This window comes from Maylandia zebra, linkage group LG6 (genome assembly GCF_041146795.1).
Source record: "Maylandia zebra isolate NMK-2024a linkage group LG6, Mzebra_GT3a, whole genome shotgun sequence".
Classification (NCBI taxonomy): domain Eukaryota; kingdom Metazoa; phylum Chordata; class Actinopteri; order Cichliformes; family Cichlidae; genus Maylandia; species Maylandia zebra.
The window spans coordinates 21,844,729-21,865,902 of record NC_135172.1 but is presented as its reverse complement, the minus strand read 5'-3'; the positions used below and the strand labels follow the sequence as shown (position 1 = coordinate 21,865,902).

At 38.2% G+C, this 21,174-nt stretch overlaps 2 protein-coding genes across 2 annotated transcripts in view; one reads left to right on the top strand and one right to left on the bottom strand.

Annotated features, from left to right (window-relative positions):
• The window catches only part of tet2 (tet methylcytosine dioxygenase 2), a 31,276-nt gene extending 18,431 nt beyond the window's left edge, over nucleotides 1-12,845 (top strand). The window contains exons 2-10 of the mRNA XM_004549434.6: nucleotides 2,367-5,339; nucleotides 5,418-5,508; nucleotides 5,606-5,699; nucleotides 5,785-5,993; nucleotides 6,305-6,455; nucleotides 6,549-6,638; nucleotides 7,676-7,813; nucleotides 7,946-8,291; nucleotides 8,712-12,845. Coding sequence (XP_004549491.2) covers nucleotides 2,411-5,339; nucleotides 5,418-5,508; nucleotides 5,606-5,699; nucleotides 5,785-5,993; nucleotides 6,305-6,455; nucleotides 6,549-6,638; nucleotides 7,676-7,813; nucleotides 7,946-8,291; nucleotides 8,712-10,066 — 5,403 coding nt within the window. The 5' untranslated portion in view covers nucleotides 2,367-2,410 and the 3' untranslated portion in view covers nucleotides 10,067-12,845. The remainder of the gene's footprint in view (nucleotides 1-2,366; nucleotides 5,340-5,417; nucleotides 5,509-5,605; nucleotides 5,700-5,784; nucleotides 5,994-6,304; nucleotides 6,456-6,548; nucleotides 6,639-7,675; nucleotides 7,814-7,945; nucleotides 8,292-8,711) is intronic.
• Nucleotides 12,846-12,940: 95 nt separating this feature from the next.
• Nucleotides 12,941-20,066, bottom strand: ppa2 (inorganic pyrophosphatase 2). The gene is made up of 12 exons (XM_004549435.4): nucleotides 19,787-20,066; nucleotides 16,730-16,794; nucleotides 16,607-16,651; nucleotides 16,207-16,260; nucleotides 15,571-15,690; nucleotides 15,320-15,406; nucleotides 14,959-15,085; nucleotides 14,150-14,277; nucleotides 13,950-14,035; nucleotides 13,773-13,842; nucleotides 13,619-13,658; nucleotides 12,941-13,408 (listed from the first exon to the last, which is right to left on the bottom strand). Exons 1-12 carry the CDS (start codon nucleotides 19,974-19,976, stop codon nucleotides 13,386-13,388), a joined length of 1,035 nt encoding a protein of 344 aa, XP_004549492.1. The 5' UTR covers nucleotides 19,977-20,066; the 3' UTR covers nucleotides 12,941-13,385.
• Between the last annotated feature and the right edge of the window lie 1,108 nt (nucleotides 20,067-21,174).

Below are 21,174 nucleotides of genomic sequence, written 5' to 3'. Positions count from 1 at the left end.
ATTATGTTAGTATGGTATTATTATAACATTTTAAGATAGCCATAGCAACTGGCATCTGTTGTGACATTTACTTATTTTAAGTGTATTATGTGTTTATATGTTGTAAGTGAATAGTTTACATTTCTAAGTCTTAAAAATCAAAAACAATTTTAACTTCATTAGATCGGTGCTGTCCTGTTGAAGATATTGTCTCAAACCCGGCATTGGCAACTAGCATTCTTCACCCTGATTGTAGATATTCACAAAAAGACAACTGGGTAACAAGACAACTCAGTGTCAGTTATCGATCACTTCAGTTATTCTCCTTTATCCAGTTTTACTTTAATACTGAATTAGGGCCCCTCTTGGTGCTCAAAAAAATTCCTTTGGCATCTGCAAAAGAGTTTCTAATAATTATGATGGATTAGACTGCAGTTCATTGTACCTGTGCACTGCAATGGTTTTGCAGATGCTGTAGATGTGACATGCATTAATAATTACCCATATGGAAAAGATATATATAAATCTTATAAAGTTTGTATCTGTCTTGTGTGAAACTTGTATGAAAAGCATACAAGAGTGAAAACAGATATAAGATCCCTTGAAAAATTATATAATGAAACTTGTATGTTTTGGATACTTACTAAAACAATGTATGAAAGTAATGAGAAAGTGGCCACTTTCATGAGTAATCACATATAAGTTTTTACGATTTCTTTTCCATATGGGTAAGAGCAGCAGACAAAAATCAATGTTCAGCTCGAATCACTTTTGCTTGCTGCTAAACCCTCTACTTCATATTCTTGATATATTAATATTAACATAGTTTTATACATAGGTATAATTCTCTAGAATTTAAATTAAACTTAGAAAAGTACAAAACTCTGACTTCCTGTCTCTTGGAACTGAACTGTGATTGTATTTAACATAAACATTTTACAAACATGGTGTCTAAAGGGATACATAGACTGGATGGCATCATTCTGGTTTTCACCAACACTGACAGGAATCTTGGCCAGGATTTATCCTTTACTGCTTACACTAAACAAATATCTCTCATCTTCATAACTAGAAACTGAAATGGGAGACATACTGAAAGTGATACTGAAAAATTAGTTAATGCAATTGTTACTTGTAGACTGGACTATTGTAATTTAACAGGCTGTTAAAGAACCATGAAAAGCCTGCAGTTGATCCAAGACATGGCAACAAAAGTACAAACAATGACTAGAAAGAGAGCTTATAGGCTGATAGGTGTGCATTAATAGGCAAGCCTGCACTTAAAATGTCACAGAACAACTGATCAAGTACTACAGTCTAACAGAGGGAGGTGAAGTCTATGAAAGGTCCTGCTGTCATCTGATAAACATTCAGTACCCAGCTTAAATACATTACACTATGTGCTATATTCAAAAATAGGCTTCTAATTTAAGAGTACTTAGTAACACTAAGAGTTTGTTAGCAGTGTAAATGTGAGTCATAAAAACATTTAAATAAATATGGTTGGTGTTAAAGGACTGAAATGAAAAGACTTTACACAAAGGTTTACACAAAAACATAATAATGAGGCTACACTTAAAAATCAATCTGGTGCTCTTGGGTAAATCAATTTTCCCTCATTTGTTTAGGATGCAGAAATGAAAGGTATCTAACTATATATAGGGCAAATGCATATTACACTATCTCTACACCAGCAGTCCCCAACTCCTGGGCCATGGACCGGTACCGGTCTGTGAGTCGTTTGGTACCAGGCCGCGAAAGTTGAGGCTCGGATGTGAAATTTATGGTTTTCAGGGTTTTCATCGTTAACTCTTTTCCCATGTTGTAGTTGTGTTATTTTGCAAGAAATATTTATGCGTTACCATAGAGACCAGAGAGCATTAAGGGGCAGAGAGGAGGACGTTACTCTCAAAGTTGTTAGCACATTTCAAGAGGATGCTGCTAATAAATTTACACAATGACACAATGAATTTGTGTTTATTATTATATTTACAAAATACCAAAGTTTTTGTCTTGGTCGTATCATTTTATTTTGTTGTATTTATCCACAACACCTTAAAGGCCGGTCCGTGAAAATATTGTCTGACATTAAACCGGACCGTGGCATAAAAAAGATTGGGGAACGCTGCTCTACACCACCCAGCCATTTTTGTCCTTTTAGTATTAGCATGGACGCATTTGCTTTCACAATGCATTACAACTGTTGACACATCCCTGACCTGACCTTGACCTGTATTTCTAATAGATAGGTGCACAATCAAATTTTGCTGAGGACTAATCATTTTGACACAATAGTTTTATGACTGTTTGCAAAAGACAAAAAATCTTATTTAAAAATATGTTTATATTTAAATAAATTCAATAGCAAATTCCTTCCTGTCTTTCAGGACGGACAGAGGGCAGCCTTGTGTATGGACTCTGAGCAGGCCAGATGGAAACAGAAGAGAAGAGACATGAGAAGGAAGAAAGTTTGATATTAGAGCAATTTGGCACATCTCACAACATCCCTCATAAACTCCAGAATGGAGGCCAGTTTTCAGAGGGAAATTCTCTGCAGATCACTGGGGATAAAAACTGGAGCCATTATAAACCCAGCACTGATGCCAACACTTTAAAAAGGCACAGGGAGAACTGCAACAACCCTGCTTCAGAACAAGGGTTGCTGGATCAAGGATCCTACATCATGAATGGAGAACTGATGAATGGAGAGTTAAAGCATGCACTTACTGAACAGTCCTTATTGGTCCATCAGTCCAAGAAAACAAAAATAGATTCTGAGATTAAAGGAAAGGATGACATAAATTCAGATTTATTGGAAAAGTTTCCTGAACTGACAACAACAAATGAATTTGGATGCAATTCCCAAACGTCAGATATTAAGTTCGATAGCAGGAACTGCAATTTTCGTAACAGAGATATTTTCTGTGTGCCACGAAATAAACAAGTTCCGAATGGTGCTGTATCATCTCCCTCAACCATAGAAAGCACCCCAGGTGATTTGTTAGAGAAAACTTTGTCTCAGTATTATCCTGAGCAAGTCTCAATTGCACTACAAACATCTGGGTCACAATTAGATGCTGTCAATAATTCACTGCCTGATAAACTGTCCAGTGAAGGTGCTCAACTTCCCCCTATGACCTCAGGATTGCCCAATTCAGCACAGATGCCTGGCTCACAGCAACAGCAGGCTCAGGCATCTGGAAATACTGAAGGAGGCAACAATTATAACTCTGTCAACTATGTACTAAATGGATACTCCAATAATTTTGGAGCAGACGACCAGCAGACACAACAACATCAGCAGTCAACATCATCTTATTCTGGTGAGGAACTGGCTCTGGGACAGCTGTCAGGCATGATCCTGTCAACAAATAATGCCAAAATCCCACAACAGCATCCAAATGGTGCGCAGTGTTATCAGGATGACACACGTCATCAAGGTGTATATGTAAAAGCCCACCAGGAGTTTAACGGCAGTTCCTTTCCAAACTGCAATAGTTCCCTACAGCCAGCAGAGGCAGAATACGAGTCCTTTCCCAGTTCTGGGACACAGAAACTGGGGCATGGTGAGGAAAACACGTCTAGTCAGCATCTGCAGCATGGCACTGATAGGGATCGCCACTATGGGATTCAAACCCAGAACTTTCAAGAAAATGCTGTAAACCCACTTAGAGCTGAGAGTCAGGGACCCATGGGATCCAGACTCCAACAGTTACACCACACTGGTATAGAAAACGGGATGGAAAACACGTCTCAGCAGAGAGCCAATTTATCTTGTTCTACCCCTAACCAGAGAGGCTGGAGAGAACTGAATTCTTCACATTCCCAACAGCCACCAACAAGTGGCCCATCATCTCAGGCACAAGAGCAGGATCTGTGGAGGAACTTCTCTACTAAGTCTATGTCAGAACAGCAGACAGCTAACCCCCCGGATCATGACCAGATGTTTGAGCCAAACCCAATGCAAAGATTTCAGACACAGAGAGTTTTCTCTGATGGCAGCCAGGGGTCTAACTTCCAGAAGAAACAGCAGGATTATCTGCCAATGCAAACGCATTGTGCTTCAGCTCAGCACAACACTGCCTCTGAGTGGCAGCAATCAAATTCTGAAGGAGCTCAAATGCAGCCGTCTTTAGCCCAGAAAATGCCAGAGCAGCAAAACTTCACTCAAAATCAACAAGTTGACAGTCGCTGCCAATCCCAGATGCAGTCAGAGCGCTTATGTGAGGACAATGACCTCCAGGAAATATTGTCACCTGGGTTTTTGGCAACACAGCAACAACAGCACTGTCAGCTCCAACGGCCAATGTCCCAGCCACCACAATTCGAAGCGCAGCAACTAAAGTCTCCCAGTTACAGACCTCACAGTCAGCCTCAGCCAGGTCAGCAGCTGCTTCAATCCAATCAGCCTTTTGGAAATGGTCCTGCTCAATCCAGCAACCAACACGTCCAGCAAAATGACCATGCAACATTTAGTAATATTAACACAGTAGAGATGTCACAACATCAAAGGCAGTATCCACCAAACTCAGGCAGCACTAACCTCAAGCAATTTCAACCACAGCAGCCTAAAAGCCACTGCCACCAACCCAACCACGTGGACTTTCCCCCAAACTCCACACAGTCACAACCTCATTTACCACAAGGTGCTTTAAGCCAACAGGTCACAAAACAAATGTATCCCAAAGCTGAACAGCAGCTGAAGACATCTTGCACTCAGTTCCAAAGGGGACCTCAACTACCTCTGGGACCGGCAGGTCCCCACGTAGACTTTCAGAGGCATGCAGCCCTACGTATGCACCTGTTACAAAAGCAAGAACGCCAGGGCTCTCCTCAAACCCCTCAGAACTCTAGTGACCCTAAACATATCCAGAGAGCTGTGAAAATGGAAAATGGACCCAGACTTGAAATATCTGGGTTACAGAACCAGGAGCATCAGATACACATGCGAGAGGCAGGTAGAATACAAATTAAGCAGGAAAACCAACAATCTCTGTGTGAGCAAAGTAAGAAGCAGGCAAGTATCATAGCCTCTATGGAACAAAGCCTGAGACAATACCAGCTTTCACCTGTGTTTGAGAAAAAATCCATTGTCATCAATGCATTGAATAAAGTCAAAGTAGAATCTTCTGGGCCTGTCACAATCCTGTCAACCAAAACTGATGTGAATGGAGTAGAATCATCAGCACTTGCCTCATCCACTGAAGTTCTTAAAAAAACACCTGATTCCACCCCTAAGAAGGAACAACTTCTACAAAGTTTTATGGATTCTCCTGTGAAGCTGTTGAATACCCCTATAAAAAATCTTTTAGACACCCCAATGAAAACACAGTATGATATTGCATCCTGTCACTGTGTTGGTAAGTCTCTTAAGTTCAGCCTAAAACAGGATGGGCCAGTTGTATTGTATATATTAATATGTTTTGCTTTATGACTAGAACAAATAAGTGAGAAGGATGAAGGCCCATACTACACTCACTTGGGGGCAGCACCAAGCATTGCTGGCATACGGGAAATGATGGAAAAAAGGTTAACAAAAATCTGAAGTGGAATAATATGACTGTTACATAGCTACAATGTACAGTTTTACCTGTGTTAATTTAATTGCTTTTATTCTGCTTTAAAGGTCTGGCCTAACAGGGCGCGCCATCAGAATTGAGAAAGTAATATACACCGGGAAGGAAGGAAAAAGTACACAAGGATGCCCCATAGCCAAATGGGTACAAATATTTTTTCTATACTCCCCCTGAGACTTCCCTTAAATATCTTTGTGTGCACATATTCCCATACTTTTCATCATTTCAGGTGATTCGTCGATCCGGTGAAGAAGAAAAGCTATTGGTTTTGGTGCGGGAACGCCCTGGCCACAGATGTGCAACAACCTGCATCATTGTTGTAATTCTAGTTTGGGAAGGGATTCTGCCAAGTCTAGCTGACCGCCTCTACCTCGAGCTAAGTGAAACTCTAACAAAACATGGAACCCTCACCCAGAGACGCTGTGCTCTCAATGAGGAGTAAGTGACACCACTGTGTAAATCACATTTAGCCACTCAGACTTGATCTAATATTTGCTATCACATATTTATATAATATAAAAACTGTATCTTAAGGATCTCCTTGCCAGTGCCAAAATATTCCACCATTCTCTAAACCAAACAGTTTTCAGTTTGTTTTTTTGCGTCCATGGAAAATATAGTTAATGCCTTTGCTTTTATGTATTTCTGTTCATTACTTTTTGTTTTTTTGCTTCAAGTCCAGTTCCCCCTTTGATCATGAGATTATCATTCTGACTATCACAGTCCTAATTTTTGCTCTGCCCTTGCAGGAGGACATGTGCATGCCAGGGATTAGATCCTGAAGCCTGTGGAGCATCATTCTCCTTTGGCTGTTCCTGGAGCATGTACTACAATGGCTGCAAGTTTGCCCGGAGCAAAGTCCCAAGAAAATTCAAGTTACTTGGAGATGATGTGAAGGAGGTACTTTTTGAAGTTTAAAATATTATTCACATTGTGTTTACCTTGATTAAGCTGACATGCTATTCATCTTAATGCTTACAATTTTCCATTTAGGAAGAGAGAGTGGAGAGCAACTTTCAAAATCTGGCAACTTTACTGGCTCCCTTGTATAAAACTATGGCACCTGAAGCTTATGGAAACCAGGTGAATATCTGGACATATTTTTCTTTCTTTCTTAAACTAAAATAAAAAATTAAAATACAGTTTCTTATTACCTGGTAAAACCTAAACCAATTAACATTTACATACTGCACATATATTTATATGTGGCTAATGCAAATTGCAAACAGGGAAGTTTTTGGAGAATTTTATCCACCAGAGGGGATTTTAAATCAAAGAATCAAGATGTGAAGGCTTTTCACTTTAATTCTGGGAGTTTCTTAAAAATGACACTGAAACTTTTTCAAAATTACAGCCATTTTGGTACAGTGCTTTATTCTCTAAAGCTCAAAAGTACGAAAAAAAGCCCAACTACATATTTTTTTTAAATAAAATCTATTGCTTTCAATGACAGCCTAAAGTCAACTCTTTTATCACACCTAGATTGTTTGATTTAAGATCAGTGTTTGTGGTGTACAGAGGCAAAGAAAACCTGTGTCCTTGTCCAAATTTTTATAGACCTTTCTTACAAGAAAGCTGTATATTACTGTTAAGCAGCCAAGATTCAATCTTGTTCTCTGGCATGTATGAAAATGCTAGATCAATGCTGCAAGTGCATAACTTAGGCCTGTTTATCACTGTAAACAGTCATTGTAAAGTGAGTGGGTTACTAAAACCCAAGAGGCAATACGAGTGAAGATCTTTATCCTATGATGGAACATTTCTATCTCGATGGTGTCATTTCTTCTATAATGAAAATGTCCTCATTTATAGGGTAAGAGAAATCCCTAAATGTAAAATGATGTGCACCATAAATTATACTTTTATAGTCAGCTGATCTCACCCTAGTTGAACACCCATGGAAAAGCCGAGGGGAATCATGTGGTCTATATTAAAAAACAAAATAAAGGAACTGTAAAAATTGTCTTCGTGTAAACAGTTTTGAAGAATTGTCATAAGTGATTTATGCTACCCTAGTAGAACACCTTATGTTGGCTTATCATTTTGTTGTTTTTTGTAGTGACCTTCACAAACTTTTAGGCAGCTTATTTAAATTAACTTCTTTTTGTTCCTGAACACAGGTGGAACATGAACATAGGGCTTTGGATTGCCGTCTTGGGCTCAAGGATGGCCGTCCTTTCTCTGGGGTTACTGCTTGTATGGATTTCTGCGCCCATGCTCATAGAGACCTCCACAACATGCAGGGTGGCAGCACTGTGGTAAGGATAAAAAAGGGAAACACATTTCTCTAAGTACTTTAGAAAAATGCCGGTTTTTGAATTTATGGCTTTGCATAAATTCAACCTGCAAAGCCATTTAATTCAGATAGTAATTCTTTTATTTTTTTTCAGGTGTGTACATTAACGAGGGAGGATAACAGAGGGATTGGAAAGATTCCAGAGGATGAGCAGCTTCATGTCTTACCTCTTTATAAAGCTTCCAACACTGATGAATTTGGAAGTGAGGAAGGTCAACAAGAAAAAATAAAGTCAGGGGCTATCCAAGTTCTCAGTGTTTTCCGCCGCCAGGTGCGCATGCTTGCAGAGCCTGCTAAATCTTGCCGACAAAAAAAGCTGGATGCTAAGAAAGCAGCTGCCAACAAGAATGCCATGCTGGAAAGCTCCAACGATAAAGGAGAGAAGGCCAAATCAAAAGCTGGCACTTTTGAGAATTCTACTCAGAGCAATCCAATGGCAGGTAGGGTAACAAATTATTTTCTCTTCATAGGTATCCATTGATTTCTCTGAACTGAGCGGTTTCTGTCATATTCCAGGCTTGCTTCCAGAACAAAATGAGGTGTGCATCAGAAGTTAGTGAGGGTGCTCTATGCCTATACAGCTTACCAGGGCTGTATAGGTTGGACAGGTTTTACCGTTGGAAAAACATGAAATGTATTCTAAAAAAAAAAAAATAAAACATTACATCTTTATTGATTTATGTAGATATATAACTTTTCATTAATGGTACAGTGTAGGTTGTCAAATGTGTCTTTGTGGGGGAAAGCGTTAAACATGTTTTTTCTTTGTAGCAACATATTGTTGGAACACTAAATTGAACACCAAAAGACCCACAAATAATGATTTTACAAAAGGTGACACAATGGATTTTGTTTTCCAGGACTTATTCCAGGTGCTGTAGGAGCAACCCGTCAATCATGTCAGCCACAACACCCCCTAGGGGTCCATCAACAGCAGCAACACCACCAGAGCATTCTCCCTCCTTATCCTGGCTCAACAAATGCTGCTTTCTCCAGGTTTCCCAACCATAATGGGTCTTTTCCAAGCACTTCAAAGCCAGGAAGTATATATCCCCATCAGCCATCATCTTCCAGCCCTTATCCTTCCCCACTCCATGCATCAAACTCATACATGAATGCATCCAATCGTCCATACCTCGGTTATCAATGTAATGGAGGAATTCCCTTTGACAACTACAATCCATATTATCCCCCAAACCCAAAGCACTTAGAAATGTATCGACAACAACGGCCGACACTTTACTCAGAGCAGCAGTATGGTATACGGCGTTATGAGGTCAATTACCCACCAAGATATGGTGAGCCAGGCTTACAGGTCAATGGTTATAATGCCAGCAGCATTAGACCAGTTCCTCCCATGCGACCTTATGGACCTTATACTCCTAACAGCGCCTCAGATCCCCGGTTTCTGGACCCCCTCTCAAGAGCATCCTCAGCCCATGCAGGCGTAGATTACAAAACTGCTATGAGCAAAGGCAATCGGTTTGGAGAATGCCCAAATCCATATCTGCCCCAGAACCCTCAAATGCTGTCCCCAGGCCAAGATCCTTTCCATTTGCAAATCAAAGCAGAGATGGGTATGCCTGGTCCACAAATGCTTTCTGCTCAGTCTGGCAGTATGTGTTTAAACCCTGAAACACAGTCAGGGTTAAGGTTGCCAAATGGAAGCCTCATGGGTTCCAGTATCAAGCTGGAGCCTGGAACACCACAGACACCCACCACGCCGCAAAAGCCAGAGCTGTGGTCAGACAACGAGCACAATTTCTTAGACCCTGATATTGGTGGAGTGGCTGTGGCACCTAGCCATGGCTCTGTCCTTATTGAGTGTGCAAAACGGGAGCTCCATGCGACAACGCCCCTTAAAAATCCAGATCGCACCCACCCAACCCGTATTTCCTTAGTGTTCTACCAGCACAAAAATTTGAATGAAGCCAAGCATGGTTTGGCACTGTGGGAAGCAAAGATGGCAGAAAAGGCTAGAGAGAAAGAAGAAGAAGCAGAGAGGAATGGCGGTGAGGGGACTCCTAGCAAGACCAGCAAAAAGGGGCCTAAACGTGAGCATTTAGAGTCATCAGAGACCACAGGGGAGCCTCCTTACAAACGTTATATCAAGGCACTAATGGAGGGATCTTTGTCATGCACAACAAACACGTATGTCAGTACATCTCCGTACGCCTTCACCAAGGTTACAGGGCCTTACAGCCAGCTTGCGTAGAAAACACTCATTAAGAAGACCCTTGAAGGTGCTATGACAAACAAGACCACAGGCACCAATGCCCTCCCATCACCCTTTTGTTGTAAAAGGAACCTGTGATTAGATGAGCTACAAATCACCTTTCACCTCTTTAACAATCAAGCTTTACCCGTTTACCCTACAAAGGTTGTATTTATTCTTCTTTGGTAACTTTTGCAAGATACAAACTCTCTGGTGCTTTTACTCTGATACACACGGATCTATTTTAGCTGTAAAGAGTGAGTTTTGGTGGTTTTTAATTTTCTTTCAAAGTTTTTTGGAGATATAATCTTGGCATAAAACACTGACTTTTTGTAAATGACAACATTCACGGTGCTAAAAAATTGTGCTTATTACCTTTTATTTTAATTCAAATGCCTTTACACTAACTGCACAGATAAATGTCAGCGGGACACCGGAAATATCATGCCAACATACAAAATGCTTTTCGAAAAGCCAGTGTTTTTTAAAACACATTTGGTAATGATAGTTGAAGCTGAAAAAAGTTTTGGTAGTACCTTTAAATTATAAGATCTGGTAAAAGCATATGTCTGCATTGAAAGCATGTCATTTCTAAGCAACACATTGTGACATTCATGAATTTGTAAGGACTTGGGGGTTGTATGAACAATCCATAAAGGTGTCCATGCAAAAGTTTTAACAGTTTTATCAATTGCTGGTGCTTCTTTCACTTTCCTATGTCATTTTTACTGTAAATTGAGCCATTCTTTTATGGTGCATTTTTGAAAGAAAAAAAAAAACAGAGAGAAAGATCTCGGTTTTTCTGGTTCTTTTTCCAGGGTTCCTTTGTTTATCAATTTTTTTTTTAAACGTTCCTTACAACAGGTTAATTGAACACACCTGGTGATTGTGAATATTACATGTAGATTTTTCTGTGGTGCTTAGTAAATGTGCTTTTTAAACACTGAGAAACATGATACTGGGTAAGCTCAGTGTCAGTTTCAGAGGGCAGCTGGCTTGCTGTGTGGTCTTTACTTATTGTAATCTAACTGTAAGATAAACAGGTGAGATTTGTACAGTAAATTAATATTCCTTTTGGAATTCCTGTTAGAGATTTTTTGTTGCAAAGAATGCTAACAGCCTGTTTCACTGTATTTCTTTGGGTTTCAAATGAATCTATTCATAAGGTGCTACTCAACCTACTAGAAACATAAAATGTGAGACTCTTTGGGAGGTGAGAAGGCTTTTAAATAGTGTACAGTACAAACCTGTCATATACCTCAAACATTTGGCAATAGGATTATAACATCTTTTTCTTTCTTTATTCGTTTATTATTTTCAAAATGTTGATCACACTTAAAATTCAGGCCACCAAAAGGCATAAAAGTTCATTTCTTACTTTCTTATGAATCTGCAAGAAAGTATTACTTGAACTTGAATCTTTAATATTACTGCAAAAATCAGGGACATTTTCAACTAATTTTGTGTACATCTGCATTGCCTGTATTAATGTGGTTGGTTTTTTTTTCATATTCAGGGACTTGCCATTGCATCCTGAATCCCAATATGGTTCTTGTTTGTTATATTTCACACAAAATTATTTTGTGTGGAAAAATATACTTTCCTGCAGTTTTGTACGTATATTTTAGCAAGGAGAATGGAGGTAATAGTAATCTGAACATATATGCACTGAGCTGACTAAAGGGAATGATATTGACTTAAAAAAAAACAAAAAAAAAACAACAAAAAGCAATTTTTTGCTTATGTTACGAAGCAAGACCAGAGCAGTGATTAAAATAGTTGCACATCTTTGTGCCTGTGTATCCATTTATTTATAACCACTAAGCAACTGTACAATGACTTCTTCCCAATCTATTTGATTGAATTAATGTAATTAAATTAATGACAGTCATGCTAAAGCAACAACTCACCCCACTTTTCAATATTCATTTTCTTAAAGCACTTCATTTCTTTTTCAGGAAAAAAAAATGTAATGTAGAATTTCAAAACGTTTTATTTAAACAGATTGTTTATGTGTTAAAAAAAATAAATTATGTCACAATGTACATACCAAGAATTTGTATTTCAGGAGTATAACTCATTCTTCAATGTTCATGTTGGTTCTTTTTGTTTGTCAATTCTACCATAGTTCGTCCTTTGAGACCCTTTCCCAAGTTAAAATGATTTTGGTTAGATAATCCAGAAAGTTTTTTGTAAATATTACACTCACTGTCGCTGCAATGGTTACAGTTATAGTATCCCCATAGTTCAGTCAGTAGTTCTAGTTTTTTTTTTTTAATCTGTTCTGTAAAAATAATCATATAGAAATGTTAAATTTCATTGTACAGTACCCAGCTACAGTAGCAGGTCGTTGTTGAGAGAGCCAAGGTGTAGTAAGAAATAGCGGGTTAAAAAGCATAGCCATACTTGAAGATGCTTCAGAGTGATTCTGAGTGAGTCAACATTACTTGAATGATTTTCTGGGCTTAGCTAGTATGCTCATCTCAAAGGTTAAGCCAGCAGTTCATACACACTTGGTCTTTTTGCAGTTAGACACTAAAAGGTATAAAAAAAAGTGCAACTTTTTGCCTGTAATTTTACTTTTTTAAAGCTTCCCTAGTTCTCTTGAAGTTTGGTATGCTACAAAAGAAAAAAGAAAATCAAATTGAGGATGGGTATTAATACTGTAAGTATTGTAATGTACTGAATGCAGTTTATTTGAAAGCTGTTTATTATATCATTCCTGATGTTGCTGATATGTGGGTGTTTTTTTAAATAAAATTTATATTTATTTAAAGCACTTTTATTTGTTACTTCCAAGTTAATCACAATATCTAAATTCTGTGTTTTATCCACAAGTTGAAATTTGTGATGTGAACTTATAAAACACACATGTTGTTTAAGATTTTCCTTTTAATTTACACAAACGTTTACTTGTTACATATAAAGTGTGTGGTTCTGTATCTGCAAGAACAATTACATTTGTACAGGAAATTAGAGGACTATATAAATATAAACTAGACATGGCCACAACAGTCCTGGAATACAAATACAGCATGATTCACAATCATAAAAAAGGAGTCCTTTTTCCCCCATGACAAATAATAATTGGCATACTAGCAAAAAATTCAAACACGTGTCACTTGTGGCACCATAAATCAGACCCGACTTCAAGTCTGGTACTTTAGCACAATTCTTCACTTGGTGTGTTTCTTTTATTCAACAAATAACAGAGTGTCGATGGCTCTCTTTTAAATGGCTCCATACAAAATAAGATTGCAGAAGAATCCCTCATTAGGTGTTCAGACGTTTTGACTGTATCCATGCTGTTTTGGGAGTGTCAGACAAAATGCCACTTTTCCACTGTGCAAGAAGAGGTTTAGAATGGCAAAGAATTATTTAAAATGTATCTCTTTTATTTTTTTAATTGGACAACTGTTGCAAAGCAATTTCCCTGTGTGGAAATCCAAGTATGATTCTTGGAATACGTTCTTCTCTCTCACTTTTATTTATTCATCGATTAATTTATGTAGCTAGAAATATATTAATAAGTCTTTTTTTTTTTTAACTTACCCTCTGGAGACACAGGATGTGCGCTGCCAAATGCAGGAGCCTGGAGAATGAAAATATAAAAATAAACCTACCACACTTACTCATTGTGTAGCTTTATATCTTACTGCTGCAATGGCTACCAATAGTGTGAAACAAGAACTAGTAAAGTTCTTACCGACTGAACTACTTCTCTGGCCTCATCAGTGGTACATCTCCAAGGGCTATCACAACATAACGTGTTTTTGCTGAAGAAAAAAGCAAAGAGTAGTGCTCATTATACTTTCATAGCCAGTTACACCTTTACATCATATGCAAACACATAAAGCAGGAGTTTTGTCTTCAACTAACTTACCAGTCAATTCCTCCAGTATTTTTTTGCTTCTGTACTAGTGCCCTCCAGTGCTCGTGGGTGGACTTAATGATCTCAACTGCAAAGTCCTATCAACAGAGATAGAGACTATTTTGTTTTTTGCTGCCTCTTTCGCTAACTGCATGGACTGCAACTAGTAGCAGACTGTCATGTCATATGATTGTTACAAAGGTAGTAAGTACCTTGTCTTTGAACTCCCCATTGAATCCAAATTTGTTTTCAGGCTTTCCATCCGGCACCTTATATTTCCTAAACCACTCAACAGTGGCCTCTAAATGACCGGGTCGGTTCTTGCGGACATCCTCTATATCTGCAGAAAAAACACATTCAATAACATGAATTTGGGAACTAAATTGTGCAGCAAATATTTAGTGAGAAAATTTACAGTTAGCAGTTTCTAAGATTATAATTTATGACACAATGTAGCTATACAACACTAATACAACAACAGGATTCAAGTTAAAATGAATGCAGGGTTAACAATATTTAGAACATGCTGTATGAGGTTAAGAAATGCATTAAACATGTTGGCTAGGGTACAGTGTGTTTTGGAAAGACACGTTGAATATAAACACAGCAATGTTTACAGCAAAACCTCCACAGGGTACAGACTTAACTACAGAGTGCAAGTCTGCATTTCTCCCATGATGTCTGTGTTGGATAAACAATCAACTGAATCTGAAATGGGCAGGTACATTAGTATCTCGCTCCTGGTACGTGGGCAAATGCAAATCTGACAAGTAGTGCATACTGGCTGCATAGCTAACCTTAAACAGCTCTACATGTGCTTAATCTTCTTGTATAGAATAAGCAGATGAAAATGAAATGGTATTTTTGAATCAGGGTAGAGAGCAGATCACTTTATCATTTTGAATCTGCCTTAATCTTTCTGCTGCCATGAAACAGTAAAATAATTACTAATAATCACTAATGTACGTTAAATTAATTACATGTTACCAGTTCTTGACTTTCATTAGTTTAAAACACTCACTATTTAGATTTTTGGCATCAGGGTCTTCAGCATTGATAGCTATGACCTTCCAGTCCATTTCTCCTTCATCAATCATGGCCAAGATGCCAAGCACTTTTACTTGGATAACCTGACCAGTAGAGCACACCTGAAGAACCAAACAACACATAATAAATCATCAATTAATAAAAAGCAATGCTACATAAATTGCACATGTATATACACTCACTGACCACATCATTAGGTGCACCTGTTCACCTAACTGATAGCACAAATATCTAAGACTCATGATTCATTAGATATGACTTGCTAGCAATCCTAGAAAGGGGTACCTAATAGAATGTTTCTAATAAAATCAATGTACAGATTTAAGCTGTATTACCTGGGTGCCTATGTCACAAACATCAATGGGGTCATTGTCACCACAGCAATTAGTTTCTTTGTCTTTCTGGCCCGGGTCTTCCCACGTCTTCAGTTCAAGCATGTAAGAAAACAATCATGCAGGTATTTGTAAAATATAATTATTGGAATATATTTAAATACAACAAAATGAACTGCAGTACTGTTATTTTGAAACAGATATGATGAAAATGAAGAAGGAGGAGGCTTATCTCATACTGTGCTTTTCCTCACCTGTGGAAGTGCCCCATAATTCCAAATGTAACCTTTATGGGGAAATATGTTGGCAACATAGCGGAGCTTTCCTTTCTTTTCATCCTGCTTGATCGGATTCAGCGGTTCCTTTATCGCAATCTGGGAATTGAAGCAATTATGAAGGTGTGTGTTTTTATGTGCATGTTTGTTGTTTTTCCACTGTTGAAGCGCAGCTGAAGAAATTAGGTAAATAACTTTCACTTCTTAAATGTCAGGAACTCCCCAAAATTCACTTTCATGCTTAGCTAGCTAGCTAAATGAAAACAGCTTCAGGGCACTGCTATTCTAACTTCAGAAGTGGGAGGCAACTCATTCCATTCCATTTTAAATGCGGTATAAATTTCCTTGTGGTGAGTTACATTTAGTTTTGTAAGTCAGTTACAACTCAAAAAGCCACATCAAATGCTTATCTAAAGATAAATAAAGTGTCTTCCAGTTGTCGTTATGCTATCTGACTTAAAAACAAAACCACGACTACAATTTCTTAAAAACAGATGACTGTGCATAATAACCTTTTTGCCAGTGCAACAGCAGTTGTCATAGGGTATAGTAGAATGTAATGTGTGATACCTTACCTGTAGCATGTACGTACATGACTACTTTATCTATTCTTACCTCCATTTTAGCATTTGACCATCTCGGTACCTCCACCACCATGTTGTAGAGCACCTGAGAGAAACCAAGAAAGCCGAATACATTATCCTGATTGTTTTACAGTGGGCCAAAACTCAAGACTGGAACAAAGTCGCGGGCTAACGTTAATATTTATTGAAATATATTTAATCCTCCAGATATAAGAATGAATCTTTTCTTATGGACTCAAACACGTTTTGCTGAAAAACTGAATATGGAACAAGCAAAGCTTAATACTAAACAATATATATATGAGCTGTATAATACCAGTAGGCCAGCTAGTAATTTGGTTTGGCTTCGCGGGCCAAATGTAATTAGGCTGCGGGCCAGAGTTTGACACCTAAATGGTAGAAGTGACCTGAAACACTTAATCGAACTTTACCTCACTCTCACTCTTCTTGGACTTTTTAGCAGGTACATCATTTTCCTTAAGAAAATAAAATAAATAAAAATGGTTAGAATATTAGATTCATGTGAAAACAGACCTTTGCTATCTAACCCTTACCTGTTCTGTCTCTGCTATTAGTGGAATATCATGGAATGGCGAAATGTATTTCCCATCTGAGGTTTCTAAAAAACAAAAAAACAAAACATAAATTAAAACTTTAGCAAAGTACTTCTGTGCATAAACATTTTACGCTTAACACACATTTTACAATTGAATTCCAGACGTCTGTGTAGGGAACAAAAACTTAAATCTTGTTATTTTTGAGGTGATTGGATATCTATATCTTGACACTTTCCACACAAACATCATAAGAGATGTCACAACAGTTTTTTTAAACAGACTAATCGGCATAAAATACAAAGAAAAAAATCATAATAATGACAATGATGTCATAGTTCATATTTCAAAGAACTGGGGTGCCACTTGTTCCTGGTGTTTAAAATATAAGTATTACTCATATATTTTTTTATTTAGGACAGTGCGTGTTAATGAACATAAATGTAAAAAAAATAAAATTACATGAATGTAAACATACCAGATTATAGCCAAGGGCTAATTTCCATCTGTTGTCCTTAAGCATAAAAAATAGACATAATAATTCATAAAAATTCATCATTCATTCATAATAAAAACTCCATCACCAAACTTACACATACACACCATTCTGTTCCCAAATAAAACATTAAAACTATACAATTCATACATGATCACACACTTGATTTGTCCATAACCAGTTTTTAACCTTTGCCTTAAACAAATTGAGTGCAGAGCATTCTCTAATGGGTTGAGGAAGACTGTTCCACAGATGGCCTCCCTTGACAGAGAGGACATTCTGCCCAAATGCTGTCCGTCTGTGGGGTATAAACAAGTCTCCTTGGATTGAAGCTCGAGTGGTCCTGTCTGAGCTTTATGCCTAATGAACTGCTTTAGTGGTGGTGGAGCATATCACTCAGGCAGGGACTGTTTACTTGGGCTTTTGAAGTGGGGGTTGTATGAGGTTCTGATGAGTCAGTGTTACCTGCAGTTGACGGCAATAAGCACAACCTCAAGCAAAAAGGAGAACTGACTGGCACAGAAATTGCCACTGCTTTAGCTCCCATTAGGAAGCTCTTCACCACAAGGAAGTGAAACTTTAACGTCCCACCAGATTCCACTGACCAAAAACAGTTATGTTACCTCCCAAAAACATAAGGTCTTAATTAACTGCCGCCTCAGTCAGTTAGTGAAAATGACATTCACACCAACTAGACTAGCAACCCCTGTTTTGTCCTTGTGTCCACAAATCAACAGACTTTGGTGTATGTTGTCACATGCAACAGAACAGAGACAAATATATATACACGGTCAAGCCTTTAAGCTATTACTGGTGCAGCAAAACAAAGCTTCAAGGGACGAGGTTACACTCAGACAGTGCACCGAGGACAGACACAAACCTTGCAAACACTGCTTTACAGAAGAACAGCTTTACAAAACACAGCATCAAACTATAACAGTATTAATGACGCTGTCGGCTAATATCTTTTGAAAACATATTTTAATTGATATACTGCCCAGTCATAGGTACACTATTACTCTACTTTCTCAATGCCAATGGAGGAAACTAGAAAGTGAGGTAAAATCAAAAGCTTTTCAGTTTCAGACAGTTTTGCAGGGTTCAATAAATGTGCAAATACTTTTGATGTTAATCTATTCATTGATCATTATTATTATTATTATTATTATTATTGTTATTATTATTATTATGCAGGTGGGAAAAATAAATTATTAACCTAAACTGCTCAATCTTCTGACAAAGTTTCATTATGAGTCTTATTATTTGACTAAACAATAATAAATTATCTACATAAATCACAGGCATCAGTACAGCCCTTCTATTGTGGCCAAAGCTTTAAGAAGTTCCTGTATTACTGACAGTAACAGGAAAAGAACAATTGGCTTTCTAATGCACAATACCAAAGCAATGTTCAATCCCAAACACACTCTCAGGTGTATGTTTTGCAGTGCATTTCCATGCATGCAGCCCACACGTTAGTGCACTGCAGTGTGCATGTTGTTGCTGCATGTCTGCAGCCTTCTGCTTGAAACAAGATGAATCAAATATTACAGCATTTTCTTTAAAATTGTGATTCAAATTCCCTTTTTTTTTTAAAGCAATTATTATTGTGAAAAGCAAAAATGCATTCATTTCCAGTCCAGTTTCCTCATTACTACCATGTGCACACTATAACTTGAATATTCATGTTTATTGATACTTGCATTTTCATTTAAAAAGTGGCACTTTTACATTTTCTGGTAATTTACTGATGCAGCAGTAAAGCGCTAACAGTGAGGTCATACAACACATTTTAATACTCCAAGAAAACAGTGCCTTGTAGTGTGAACAAACTGGACTGTCCCAACTCCTTACACTCTCCTGGCTTGGGCTTGGTGCCATTCACAATCTGAACCAGAATAGTTTATTTTAGTTTTTCAGCTTCTCTCCTCCTTATCACAATAATGTTCACGAGGAAGCTAAATGTATTTGTTTAATTAAGTTAGGCTTTTGTCACTGAGGAAGCACTGGAGTTCCCTGCTCAGGTGTAGATTACGATCACACAGCACCACATCAGAGTTCAACCCCAGTGCGGTTTTGGGGTCAAGCATGGACCTTTGCTGTGCCTGAATAAAGCTTTATATCTGGTTTCATCCCTGTTGTTACATTTTGATAAAGAAAATTCATGATCTACAACACGGTTTGACTTGATATGATGTGTCTTGATGATAGAAATGCATCCATTTTCGGTTTTGCATGACTGGCATCCACGTGGCCAACAAACAGGAAGTACAACCCACGAGGAACACGCACCTCTTCCTCGTTTCTCCTTACGCGTACTTTCAAAACACGTGACAACGACGGCTAGCGTTAGCGGGATTTTGGCACTAAAAGCAAAGCCGCAAAAGAGCCGCTTGGGCAGGAAATATAACTCAAAGGTCAAGCGTTTACCTTGACCTGCATGTCGACTTATGGTTACCACAACACGGTCGGACACCAACCTTTGAGACTGTGCTAACCAGCTGCAGCATTCAATGCAAAAACAGGCATGGTTCCTTTCACAATGGCGGAAATTAACTTACTAAAATAAAGCCGGTAGTCGGGAGAGTTCTGGTGTCCTCTCTGCTCCGTTTGATAGTGCATCGTTTTTCTGAAATAACACTGGTGCGAAACAGCTGCTGCTTGTGCAATAACTTTGCGGCTAGAGGCGGAAAATGTGCCGAAAACTGTCACCAAACACCGGACCGATGAGCGTAACATCAGTGCGCTCATTATACACTTCTTACTTCCCCCGTCTTAGTTCCTGCTTCCCGTCCTCCAGCTTCTGTTTCAACAGCCTCGGCGTGAAACCGCGGGCTTCCGGTCAGCGCGTTTCAAAATAAAACACCCCAAAGCTGCGGACGTAGTTTTGTGTGACGCAGTTTCTACATGAAGGTGCGAATGTACTGTATATTTTATTTATTTTTCCCATATTCAGACCAGCACTCTTAGACATATTTAGTCAGTGCAGTGGCCCATATTTGACCTGCGTCTCCAAAGTGTAGAAGCGTTTTTTTCTTTAACACGATCTTCTTGTTTGTTTTGTTTTTTATTTGGTATAATAGTGTAGTGTCACGTATAAGTAGCCTGGTCTCATGCCTCAAGTCTGTTCAGTTGTTCGTCTGTTACCAATACATTGTTTTTATTTTATTAATAATAAATCATATTTTAACCGGAAGTAATTATTTCTAACTCAATTTTACAGCCACAGAAAGGATTGTAATGGGTAGTAGCTTTATTTTTACTGCCCCCTAGCTGTCGTTCAGGTCTTTCTACTTTTTTCTTTGTGTCCCTTTTCTCCACCTTCCTGCCTGTCAGCTTGAAATTGTTATATTACACACGTACTGAGTATTAATAGAAATAATAATCATGGAAATAAGCAAATTAAACAGATCAAATTAAAAGGAAAATACCAACTAGATGTGCCTATAGAGGATTTATAGAGCTCATCTTGGATAAGCATTCTTAAGGAAGGGAAACTGGGAGAAAAGGCTGAGATATTTGAAATTACACAAAACTGGATGGAAAGTCAGTGGCAATGGGTCTTATGGAGGGATGAATCCAAATGTGAAATATTTGGTTCAAATCATCACCAATATGAGGATGTCAAGAGATGTAAAACTCAACCAAGAACAGAAGAAAAGTCAGCTAACATCCAGAGAAGCGCTTTGAATTACCTTCAAGAATCCTGAAGAACAATTCCCAAAAACAACTTAAAGAAATGACAAGGAAGCTGCCTAAGAGACTTCAGGCTCTGTTGAAGAGTTAAGGTGGCCATACCAAATATTGACTTACAAGGTCACTGGAATTTTACAAACTCTGATTTTGCCTTACGCAAATTGAGATCTTGTGACTATAGAGCGGTGTTGGGTAAGTTACTTTAAATTAGTAACTTAGTTACATTACTAGTTACTTCTATCAAAAGTACTCA

What these genes read in the sequence shown, in the direction of transcription:
- ppa2 (XM_004549435.4), bottom strand. Translation starts at nt 19,976, where the DNA reads ATGAGCGCACTGATGTTACGCTCATCGGTCCGGTGTTTGGTGACAGTT. An exon ending in GGTCAAATGCTAAAATGGAG is followed by an intron (nt 15,691 to 16,206) that starts GTAAGAATAGAT and finishes TTCAATTCCCAG; the next exon opens with ATTGCGATAAAGGAACCGCT. An exon ending in TGATGCCAAAAATCTAAATA is followed by an intron (nt 14,278 to 14,958) that starts GTGAGTGTTTTA and finishes TTTTTTCTGCAG; the next exon opens with ATATAGAGGATGTCCGCAAG.